At 36.5% G+C, this 12817-nt stretch overlaps 1 protein-coding gene across 2 annotated transcripts in view; it reads left to right on the top strand.

Moving 5' to 3' along the window:
- SMG1 (SMG1 nonsense mediated mRNA decay associated PI3K related kinase) overlaps positions 1–12547 on the top strand; it is a 100955-nt gene extending 88408 nt beyond the window's left edge. For both annotated transcript variants that reach the window (XM_054589633.1, XM_054589634.1), the window contains 8 exons: positions 120–272; positions 1403–1582; positions 2520–2747; positions 3430–3641; positions 3795–3901; positions 4689–4868; positions 4949–5055; positions 7948–12547. In XM_054589633.1, coding sequence (XP_054445608.1) covers positions 120–272; positions 1403–1582; positions 2520–2747; positions 3430–3641; positions 3795–3901; positions 4689–4868; positions 4949–5055; positions 7948–8025 — 1245 coding nt within the window. In that variant the 3' untranslated portion in view covers positions 8026–12547. The remainder of the gene's footprint in view (positions 1–119; positions 273–1402; positions 1583–2519; positions 2748–3429; positions 3642–3794; positions 3902–4688; positions 4869–4948; positions 5056–7947) is intronic.
- The last annotated feature ends 270 nt before the right edge of the window (positions 12548–12817 follow it).

Raw genomic sequence — 12817 nt, 5'->3', positions numbered from 1 at the left:
TTCTAAATTACATGTGCCCCATCCTATTTGTTTTGAATCTTCATATTTATATAAAATGCTCAACAGACAGGAAGTGGAGAGTGTCAAATATTTACTGACATTCTCCTGGTTTTTTATAGGAGAAACTAGCAGCACTTGAAGCAAGTATTGAACAGCGACTCAAGTGGGCGGGTGGTGCCAATCCTGCATTGGCACCTGTACTACAAGATTTTGAAGCAACAATAGCAGAAAGAAGGAATCTTGTCCTTAAAGAGAGCCAAAGAGCAAGTCAGGTATTGTGGTCCTTATATACCATCTTTGTTTTCAGTTGCAAGGTTATATAACTGATTGGAAGTGATGTTTTGGATAACTAGGGGTAGCTTAAGAGCCCATCCTCTAGGTCACAGAGCTCTGGGAAGGGCCAATGAATACTAGGGGTGGGAGCAACATCCTTTAGGCTGAGCTACAGCCAGTTATTTCCCTGGACCCTTACTACCTCCCTGTTAAATATAAAGTGGACTCGGCTTCTGTTGGAAAATAAAGAGTTTAATTCCATATTTATGTAAGGTACTCTTTATATGCAATTTAAGGTGACCTGAAGATTTGAATATTATTTTTTCCACATGGCAATAAAATGTTTTATGACCTAGTCTTCTGCCAGGGATGGTAGATAAACTTTGTTGTGATGATGGGGGCAGGGAGGACAAAACCAAAAAAACTTAATGTTATTTTCAGTTAGGTGCAGAACTAAACTAATATAATAATTTTTCATATTCCATATACCAATGGCCAAAATTTAAAAATTATCAACTTAAGCCCTATTTGATTTCCTCTATACTTTCTACTCCTCCTTTCCATCCCCATAGTCATTGGAAATACCCCATATTATATAATTTTATCTGTAAATATGGCAGTATGTGTCTGTAAAGATAAGAACTATTTAGTACATAATCACAATATTGTTATCTACCTTTAAATTTATGCTTAATACTGTCAAATATCTAGTTAGCATTCTGTGACCTTTATTGTAAAGTTAGGAGTAGAACCAGAAAGGGAACATTCCAAATATAAATTGGACATAGCACAAGTTGCAGCTGAATATGATTACAGTTTTCAATATAACAGTTTTCTCTTGGAATAAAATTTTTTATGTGTATAAAAAGTCATGTAGGAGATACATATGCCTAATTATACTTAAGTGCTTTAGGCATCTCAGACATAACTGCATCAGCAACCAAAATGTACATTTATTTACAGCCATAATTTATAAGGATTAGGTTTGTGTTTTAGAAGAGTCATAAACATTCTCAGGACCTGTTGTGGTCCTAAATCCTGGAAATGAACAGGTAGTATTATTTCATGTCATTAATTGCATTTTTTACTCTTCTCATGGTGGTTCCATTCCTCTTTTGCCTCTTCACAGGTCACTTTCCTCTGCAGCAATATCATTCATTTTGAGAGTTTACGAACTAGAACTGCAGAAGCCTTAAACCTGGATGCTGCATTATTTGAACTAATCAAGCGGTGTCAGCAAATGTGTTCATTTGCATCCCAGTTTAACAGTTCGGTTTCAGAGTTAGAGCTTCGTTTATTACAGAGAGTGGTGAGTCTTGAATCTTGGTGGGAGTAGAGGGAGACTTGGTGATTAAAATGATAAAGGCCAGTGTTATACCCTCAAAAACAACATATTCGGTCAGCTTATATTTATTGAATGTGTACTGTATATAAAATGTTTTGAGGGGCACAATGATGATTAAGTCTTTTCTTAGCCCAGACAAATAATACAATGAATGAAAAAATGGAAAGCATTCTTAGAGTACTGTGGAGTTTCAGAGGGGAGGAGAGATCTGAAAGGAAATGACTCAGATGAACTAAGGGTAGCAAGCACACAGAAGGCTGGTTAAAGATGAATGTTCGACGAGTGAGTTAAGTCTAGAAATACCAAGTTGATAAATTCGGTGTTTGTATTTTGTGGGGAAGACTAAGGCTATTTATCAAGAAATTCCAGTTTCATTGTAAGGAGTGATTTGGGGCCCTGGCTGGTGTGGCTCAGTGGGTTGAGTGCTCACGTGCAAACCTAAAGGTCGCCGGTTTGATTCCCAGTCAGGGTGCCTCCCTGCCTGCATTGCAGACAGGTCCCCACTTGGGGTTGTGCGAGAGGCAGCTGATTGGTGTTTCTCTCTCTCTTTGTCTCCCTCCCTTCCCCTCTCCCTAAAAATAAATAAATATGTTTTTGAAAAAAGAGTAATTTAGGGTCTTGGATGAGGTCATCTTTGTTATTTCATATACTTCTTAGTTCTTAAACTTTAGGTGTTTATTTCCTCTGTGCTTATGCAGAAAAGTTAAAAATCTCAGCCTGTACTTCATATGTTGTTTAATTTGTAAGAAATGTTTTGTGGGTAATTAATTCATGAGTTGGCAACTGAGGGTCTTTGTGTCAGCTTGAGTTTCTGATTAATGCCTTTTAATGATGATGAAGGAAAGAATCTTATGTTATTCCAACTGACACTTAAAGTCAAACAAATACTTGTTCTGTTTAGGACACTAGTCTTGAACATCCTATTGGCAGCTCTGAATGGCTTTTGTCAGCACATAAACAATTGACCCAGGACATGTCTGCTCAGAGAGCAATTCAGACAGAGAAAGAGCAACAGATAGAAACAGTCTGTGAAACAATTCAGAACCTGGTCGATAATATAAAGACTGTGCTCACTGGTCATAACCGTCCACTTGGAGATGTCAAACACCTTCTGAAAGCAATGGCTAAGGTAAGGCTAATAATGTTGACACACAGTTACTTCCCCCTTTTATAACATTACAAGTAGTTTTATTTATATGACATAAATATAAACAAAAACAGTTTTCTCAGGTCATGTCTTTCAGTTTGTAACTGAGGTAATTTGTGTTTTCATCAACTAATTTTTTAAGCAGGTAGTAGTATTTGGATTTTGTACACAGAGAAAATAAAGCTTAAGGAAATTGGTTCACCAGAGTCACATCATTTATAATAGAGCTGAAACTTGAACTTAGTTCAGAGTATTTAGATCTCCAACCTCTCTCCCTTCTCCCAACTGTTACCCCAAACTCATAGAGTTTGACTGAATAGAGACTCATAGAGAATACAAACTCATAGAGAAAATGACTGAAATATCTCTTCTTTCTAGTATCCTATATGATTTGGATAATAAGGAAACTGAACCCCCAGAAAAGACTAAATTAGTTTTTGTTACAAAACAGTAAATCATTTAATTTTAGGATTTATTTTACTTGGAATTTTTATTTTGTGCTGGAAACAAGATTCTGATAGAAAAGGACTTAAATGGTAATACGCAGATTAAATGCATTGGTATTTGAAAAGCACTTATTACTTGTTATTTAGAAGGTTACCCTTTTAAGAGTAATTACTAAAATAAATACTACTTTTCTTGATCATTAATATATGGGTTCTAGGATGAAGAAGCTGCTCTGGCAGATGGTGAAGATGTTCCCTATGAGAACAGTGTTAGACAATTCTTGGGTGAATATAAATCATGGCAGGACAACATTCAGACAGTGTTGTTTACATTAGTCCAAGCTATGGGTCAGGTTCGAAGTCAAGAACATGTTGAAATGCTTCAGGAAATAACTCCCACCCTGAAAGAACTGAAAACACAAAGTCAGAGGTAAGAACGCTTCTGGCCTAAATCTAAAATGTAAATTAAAAACCTTGGTGTAATAAGTTTTCTTTTCTTTATTTAGTTTTTTTTTCAGTCTTCATAATTATTAGTAATCTGGTAAAGCAATTTATAAGTAAACCTTTTTATTTTGTATTTCAGTATCTATAATAACTTAGTGAGTTTTGCATCACCCTTAATCACCGATGCAACAAACGAATGTTCAAGTCCAACGTCATCTGCTACGTATCAGCCTTCTTTTGCTGCAGGTAGGACTACCCTACTTCAAAAAGACCTGAATCTTGATCTGTTAATCTATACATAGAAACTAAGATGTTTATCTAAACTATAAATGTCTAATATGTTTATAATCATCACCTATTTAAAGGATTTCCCTAAATTCTGTCATACCCCAAACTGAACAAATTTTGGCTTAATTTAAAAGTACCTGTATGAGACAGTAAAAATACCTTGTGTTCAAATACTCTTTAAGTCATGTATTTTATGATTATGAAATATATGCCTGTCAGGGAAATTTAGAAAGTTAATAGAAAAATTTGTATTTCTATACTAATTAAAGGTAAGACCACTTTGTTGCTTGACTTCTGTATGTATGTACACACATACAAATTGGTATCTTTCTGTGAATGAGATTTTTTGTTTTTTTCCCATTCAATATTAATGATTTACCTGTCATTAAAAAAATCTTCTGTAAAACGATTTAGTGGCCAAATTTATTTATTTTTTAGTGGCCAAATTTAATATGCCATTTGTGTTAATCTTGTATTGTTGGACAGTTGAGATATTTATAATTTTTTTGATGCCGCAGGATGCTAGGAAGCCCCACTGTACAAATTTGTACTTGAATGTCTTGCTATTTAGGTTGTATTTTCAGGAAGACAATTCTATTTCAAGGAATAAGGGCTTTAAGTTTGTAAAATCATCTGTTGTCAAGGCTGTACATTGTAATTGTTGATTATCGCTCTGTTGTTTCTTCTTTGTATCCCTCCATTTTCTGTTTACACCTAAACTGAGCTATCAACTCTTTCTCTACAGCAGTCCGAAGCAACACTGGCCAGAAGACTCAGCCTGATGTCATGTCACAAAATGCTAGAAAGCTTATTCAGAAAAATCTTGCTACTTCAGCAGATACTCCACCAAGCACTGTTCCTGGAACTGGCAAGAGTGTTGCTTGTAGTCCTAAAAAGGCTGTCAGAGACCCTAAAACTGGGAAAGGTAATTAGTTAGAATAAGGATGCCTTAAATATTCATACAAAGTGGTGGTCTGACTTGCATATGTTTCCATTGCTTCATAGCTGTGCAAGAGAGAAACTCGTATGCAGTAAGTGTGTGGAAGAGAGTGAAAGCCAAGTTAGAGGGCCGAGATGTTGATCCAAATAGGAGGATGTCAGTTGCTGAACAGGTGGGTGATCATTTTTTAAACTTGAACTAGGCATTGCATTGCTGCTGAAACTATAGGTTTAAAGATCCCCTCACCCATATCCTTGGTGTTTCATCAAGAAATGCGAAACTTAGCCCTGGCAGGTGTGGGTCAGTGGATTGAGTCCCGGCCTGGGAACCAAAGGGTCACTGGTCACCGGTTCAACTCCCAGTCAGGGCACATGCCTGGGGTTGCAGGCCAGGTCCCCAGTAGAGGACACGCGAGTGGTGCCCACAGATTGATGTTTCTCTCCATCTCTTGCTTCCTCCCTTCCCCTCTGTCTAAAAATAAATAAATAAAATCTTTTTAAAAATAAAAACCCTTTAAGAAAAAGAAATGAGAAACTTAAATCTATTTTTAGGGTTCAGAAGATACTGAGTAAGAGCTCTAGAATTACCAGACATTCACTGTTTGACTCTATGAGCACTTTTTCTCCCTAGTCCTTTTAACAGAAATTTAAAGTGTGACTTGACCCTCTTTCCACCATCAGACAGTTAATTTAAATTTTAAAGAGAATTATATGAAGGTTTCAAGTGAACTGAAGATGACATTTTGGGTGCAAGAACAGTATCTATAGTGTTCTTGGATGTCAATTTGTCTGTAGTCATTACTGTGAAATTTTCTCATTAGTGTTATTAAAATTGTATATATAAAATATGAAAATGAGTTATTTTTCCCCTCATATTTTCTTTTGAAAATTTTCAAACCTCCAGAAATGAAGAAAATCACATATACTCTCTGCCTAGAATTGAGAAGCCAGTTAATGTTTTCCCACATCTGCTTCACTTTTTCTATGTGTATGCAGACACAGTTTTTCAGAACCTTTGATAGTTGTAGACATTATAACACTTCATGTCTAAATACTTCAGCATAGGTCTCCTAAACAAAATGTTGTAATATATATATAGGTGTTACAATATGTTATTTCATCTTGATATCATTAGCTTATATCTAACAGGCAGTGTTCGTATTTCTCCGGTTATCCCAGTATGTCCTCCCATTAAACCATCTCCACCCTCCCATACAAAATCTAATCAAGATTCATCCTGTATTTTATGCACTTGTTCTATTTTTAGTCTCCTTTAATGTCTAGAACAGTTCCCCAGCCTTTTTTCCTTTGACATTGTCATTTTTGATGTGTCCAGACCAGTTGATTTACAGAATATGCCTGTTTGTATTTGTCTAATACTATTTTTTTTTTTAAGATTTTATCTATTTTTAGAGAGCGGAGAAGGGAGGGAGAGAGGGAGAGAAACATCAATGTGCAAGAGATACATTGACTCCCAGTCATGTGCCCTGACTGGGAATTGAACCAGCTGTCCTTCTCTTCTCAGGCCAGCACTCAGTCCACTGAACCACATCAGCCAGGGCTGATACTATTTTTCTCATACTCAGATTCAGAGTCAGCATTTTTGGCAGGAATGCTATGTCAGTGTTGTGTTCTCAGAATTTTACATCAAGAGACACATGTTTGGGCCATTTTTGACACAAGTTAGATCACTTGGTTAAGGGCAATGTTCTCCTGAATTCTCCATTACAAAGGTAACTTTTCTTATGTAAAAATTTGAGACTTGAGTATCTTACTTTCTAATGGTTTGGTAGCCACAATTCAATTTTAACATCAGCAAAGGAGGATTTGGGGGGGGAGGGGTAAAAAGTTTATTTTAAAAATTTTATTTATTTATTTTTAGAGAGAAGGGAAGGGAGGGAGAAAGAGGGAGAGAAACATCAATGTGTGGTTGCCTCCCATCCACCCCCAGCTGGGGACCAGGTCCACAACCCTGGCATGTGCTCTGACTGGGAGTTGAACCGGCAACTCTTTGGTTTGCAGGCTGGCACTCAGTCCACTGAGCCACACCAGCCAGGGCTTTTCTAAAATTTTAAATACTGTTAAATTGCTGCATAGGACCTAAGCTTACACTGTTCTTGGTCAAGAGTCACTCTTCAGAAATAATTTGTCAAGTTTGTCAAAAACCGTGCACAATGCTTTGAGTATCTTTACTTCATAAACTTTCTCATTGGTTAATGGGTTGTATGCTTTTATGACTGCCCATTATAATTGTTTTTTAATCCTCACCCGTGGGTATTTTGTAGTATTGATTTTAAAAAGAAGAGGAGGAAGTGAGGGGTAGAGGGGGGCAGAGAAACATTGATCAGCTGTCTCCCATATGTGCTCTGACCAGGGAGCGAACCCACAGCCTTTTGGTGTATGGGACAATGTACCAACCAACTGAGCCACCGAGCCAGGGCTCTGTTCATCTTTTTAAAGGAGGCTTGGCTGTTGTACTTTTTATTTTGATAATTATTTCATTTTATGTGAAAGTAAGTTAAGGGGCACAGAAGTAGGGTTAAGTATAGAGTGCTTTGCACACAATTTTTCGTATAGGTTATAATTTAGCAGCCATAGAATGAGCATTTGTTACATAATTGGACCCTGATGGATTCTCTAGATATAGAGATATGATCTCTCTTACAATAAAAGATAATTTAACTGAGTCAGAATCAGTGGACATTTGTTGAACACTCACTCGTGTCCCAGAATATGCTAGTCACTTTTTTAATACACTACCTAAGCATTTACCCAGTGACTGTACGTGTTAACCCTAAGAGCAGCTGTGGGGTCAGTGGGGCTCTCTGTTCATCTAAGGATTCATAAGGCTCAGGGGAGTTGTCGCTTTCTGGAAGTCCATCTTGTAAGTTGTGCAGTTTTGAGGGAAGCATAGCTTACTTAACCTTTCCACAACAGCAGCTACACTTCTTTCGGATAATTAATTTGGGTGATTATAAACTTACTCCTAAATGATTCGTATTACTCATATATGTATCATGTCAAGTTTTAAATGTTTTTAAATACTATACTGCCTATTTTTACAGGTTGACTATGTCATTAAGGAAGCAACTAATCTAGATAACTTGGCTCAGCTATATGAAGGTTGGACAGCCTGGGTATGAATGGCAAGACAGTAGATGAGTCTGGTTAAGCGAGGTCAGACATCCACCAGAATCAACTCAGCCTCAGGCATCCAAAGCCACACCACAGTCGGTGGTGATGCAACTGGGGGCTTACTCTGAGGAAACCTAGGAAATCTCGGTGCGCTAGGAAGTGAATCCTGCAGGGCAGCTGCACTCAGGGATATGCCCAACACCATGGCCTGCAACTCCAAGGTCAAGGGTGAAAGAAAGCAAGCTCACCGCCTGAACACGGAGATTGTCTTTCTGCCTCAGAACAGCTGCAAACATGTCAGGAGGTTAGCTGCAGAAAGAAATCGGGATGCCGCGGAGCACAGAGTGATTTGGAACTCCATTCCACCTGACCCTGTGTGTACAATCCAGGAAAAAACAAATCCTGCTCAGAAACAGAGAAAACTGGGGCCGCGAAGAAATCACAGCCAAGGAGGATTTGATGCATTCAGATTCTCGTGTAACACTTGTTGCCTGGCAACAGTGCTGGTTGGGTTGACCAGTAAGTACAAAAAGGCTATGTGATATGAATTTCAGAAATGGACTGAAAATGGAGAGCTATGTAACAGATACACTACATGGGAAGAACTTACTTCTGAAATAAAGGGAAAAAAAACCCACTCATCATCCTCCCCCCAGACCCTACCACCTGCCCATGCCCCTTTTACGTGATGTAGATTAGCCATTTTTCAAATTCACTTTTAGTTCAATCCGTATATTTCATATATTTCTGTCTTGATGCTGTTACATAACTTATATTTGGAGTGATAAACAAATTTCTCCAAAACTACTGATAACATGGGAAATTCAAGGATTATTTGAAGGTCTGGTGATCACATACAAAATGTAATTCTGGTTAAGTCATTTCTGTGATTCTATCATGTACAGTTTCCAGAATTGTCACTGTGCATTCAAAAGTAATGAATCTAACATATTTGATTTCATGTACCCTCCTCTTTGCTTATAGTGTGCATTTTTGGGAGGTCATTCAAATTTCCCCTCTTTTGTGATTGCTGTAGTTTCTTTCATAGAAAGTAGCTAATCCAATGTAATCTTTTTACCTTTTTAAAAAAAAAACCAGAATAGAGTACCTATTAAGAGTTTTACATTGTTGATGACAGATTAAAAATAAAGTGATGTCTTCTTGGAGGTAGAGTGAAATGTTTTTTTAAATTCAGTTTTCTCATTGGATACTTTTAATTTACAAGGTGTAAATTAGAAGTGCTTTAGTTTACTTGACATTATAGGGTATGTACATGAAACATCAGCAAGAGTGAGACCCACCGGTTATCTTTTATTAAGTTCAATTAGTGTGTGAAGTACTTTTCTTTTTACATAATTTTAATGGTTTGCTATTTAGTAATACAGTATAGTGAATTCATGATCAAGTTTTCCTTAAATTTAGCATTGCATTTCTGTACTGACTGTGTAAACTCAATTGTTGATCCAAAATAAACTTCAGATTAGGAATTTCCCAAGTCATTTACTAACATGAAGTAGACTACAGTTAAAATCTTGATTGAGTCTACTTTTCCAGCATCTTAAGAGATTAGGACTGTGATCAGTTTCTCGTTGCCAATCTTTACAGACAAACTTGAAAGGTATTAAGGAAAAATTCCACATAGTTCTGGTCTTCTCTGTATTCTGATTGCCATATTAATCTATAATCTTCAAAGAATGCATTTCAATATCAGTGCTTTTTTAATACTTTGACAGATACTGCAAGAAAGGTGGTGTATTTTTTAATACCCATGTGGGTCTAATAGCAAGATAAAGAACCTAGTGCATCAAATTTCACTCATTCATTTTGAACCTTATTTTCACAATCGAAACAACCTATCTGGAATAATAATGCCATATTGTGTTTTGCACGCTGCTTTATTTCCTAGAGGCTGTGGGAGCTGTTGCATTTATCACTTGATTACCTCTGCTCCTCAAGATTAAACAGTCTTTTCAGCAACATTGTCACAAGGAAACACTTCCATCAGAATAAAAACCATTTCATACTAGTTAGTCCGTATTAGGAGTGTTCAGAAATTGCTTCCTCTTTGGTAAAGAGGATAAATAGGTGATTTTTATTGCCTGTGAATTTCAGGCATCAGAGCTACCTGGCACCTTATCCAAGCAAAAACAAAACAGCTTTGTATCAAAAACACGTGCCTCTGGTAAATTTTATCCATCACTTTTATTTTAAAATGGTCCCTCAGAGAATAGTGTGGCACATACATGTTTGGTTGTGGGGCAGATAGGAATAACTAATGTCAAAACTGTTCATTGCAAAGCTGCTCATTACTGAATCCTGGACAAGACCCTAGTCTCTACACTTTGGCTTCCTCTGGGAAGTCACCTGCAAGAAGCTTTGCCATTTTAAACTGTTGTAAGAGATCTCAACAGAGAGTTAATCAAGGGTTAAAAGTCCTGGTGATGCAGCAGATTGAGAAGTCAGGGCTGTATTTTGGGGATTATCTTTTAAAATAATGTGAAGTTTAGAGTGTTGTAGTTATGAAGTCATACATTAAAAAAAATTTTTTATTCAAGAGAGAAAGAAACATTGATTTGTTCCACCCATTTAGGCATTCACTGGTTGGTTCTTGTATGTGCCCTGACCATGGGATCAAACCTGCACCCTTGATGTACTGGGACAATGCTCTAACCAACTGAGCCGCGCAGCCAGGGCTGCCTCTGAAATCTTACATTTTTAATGATACAAAATACCTATGGAAAACCAGGGGTCAGCTCTCCTCCCTCTTTCTCTTAACAGTCATGGGGTACAGGATAACACAACTTCTAATTCAGTGTACCCCTGCAAACTGAAGTTTTTCTGGAGTGTTTTATTGCCTTCAATTTTCTAGAATTGCCTGAATATTAGTTGATTTCTCTACAAAGCTGTGGAAGCTTGGTTTATGGAGCTGTCTGTATTTCTTTGGTGTGTCTTAACACTATTTCTGGTCATGAGTTCTTAACAGTTAGCTGGATGGTTCAGATTTTTTTGTGTCTGACATTTGTGAGTTATTTTTGAGATATGTAAGATTTCTTTGAGAACTGATAATCAAGCTCTTGATCTGCTTCCCTAAATTGTTTTTTTAAGAGCCCGAACCCCTGTTCAGGGTGAGGGTTTGTAATACAAAGAAAAACTTCCATCATTTCTGCCATTAACACTTGCCTCTATTAGCTAAGTTTAGTGTGTAGTTTTTAAAATATTGTCCAATGTTTGGTTTTTTTCTGCATTGTTTTGTGGTTGTTCTGATGTGTGAAATTTAAGGAAAGAGCCATTTTAAAAAATGCCACGCAGGGCAATGCAAGTACAGCCAAATATTAGAGTTGATGTGCAATCTTAGGTTCTTTTAAGTCTGGGGTATTATAGGCAGTACTTTAAACTGAAAAGTCTTCCTGGCCTATTTTCCTCCACATATTTGTAATTATTCTGGGCTTGTTTTGGCAGTAAGGAGCTGGTTCTTCTTTTGTCCCAATTTTTTTCATATTAAAGAAAACACCTACAGTTAGCCTGTTAGTCCTTTTCATGTACATCAAAAATCAGTGAATGCTTTACTATTAGCACATTACCATTGTGTTACTTAAAATTAGGTAAATATGGAACCAGTGACCTTCCATTCTCTTTTCTGGAGCTTGTAAAATGCCAGTAATTTAAAGATAGAACGCCCCTTCTCCCCCTAAATCAAGGAGGTAGAATATAATTTAAGGGTCATTTAAAGAATGTAGATGTTTTCAGTATTTGAGTTGTATTAGAAAGATTCCTACTATGGGGAGAAACTAGCATTACAAATTTTTCCAAACACTGGGGAAGGGGAAGTTCACTGTATTAAAAACCCCTAAGGGTTTGTTGCAGTTTTCCTATTTTTTAGACCTGGATTACAATATCACTATCCCTTCCTTTCAAATGGGCAAATGGACTCTTAGAGCAGCTTTATACGTTCAAGGGTTAGTTGTACGACATGAACTGCTTAGAGTCTTGCTTTAATGGGATTTAACTGGGCTTACTAGAGAAAAGGTGTTGGTTGTGCTAATGTAAAAATGTCATACAATTAGCTTGATTTTTGAAAATGGTAAACTTAAGGAATTGCATGTTCTGAAATGCAGGCTTGTAGACTGTTTTTCTTCTTTCAAAACAGGCTGATTTTTTTCCTCTTTTCTTGATAGTCCCACTTTCAGCTCCTATTTAAAGTTCTTGTGTTAGTTACTTTTCTGTTTTAAATGTCCCTTATATTTCTACCTGTAATGTCAGTGGCAACATCATACTTCACTTGTTAATTTACTTTACCCTTATTATAAGAGCAAATTGAGTTAAATTGAATCTTTCTTGTCCTAGTAAACATTGTACAAATTAAAGTGGCTTCTCTGTACAAAAGGTTGTAATGCCTTCTGATGGATATAGTTTTGTGATTGTATTTAAGATTAAAAGTTCAATAAATCACACCAGCTTCCTGAAAATGTTCATAATGCATCATTTGGAAAACAAAAATACATGCCTACTTTGTGCATATTTGCATTAACATGGCAAAGATTGTATTAAATACCTGTTTTTCAAAAAAAAAAAATAAAGTCTTAAAAGACATAGCATTTAAGCTCTGAATTTATTGGTTGAAGTAGTTGCCAGAAAATGTAAATTTGCAATATGCATACCTTTTTTTTTTTAAAGCATCAATGCCTCTAGAAAATGTTCAAAATAATTTTTCTACCCTCAAGTTCTAAAGTAGTTTTGAACAGCAGTAGAAAGTTTACTTCAGTGGGAAAGTTATTAATAGATAAAATTATGCTTAATTTT

This window comes from Pteronotus mesoamericanus, unplaced genomic scaffold (assembly GCF_021234165.1).
Source record: "Pteronotus mesoamericanus isolate MK-2021 breed Mesoamerican mustached bat unplaced genomic scaffold, CSHL_Meso_final scaffold_167, whole genome shotgun sequence".
Taxonomy (NCBI): Eukaryota; Metazoa; Chordata; class Mammalia; order Chiroptera; family Mormoopidae; genus Pteronotus; species Pteronotus mesoamericanus.
The sequence above is the reverse complement of the archived record's forward strand: the minus strand, read 5'-3'. Positions and strand labels throughout refer to the sequence as shown.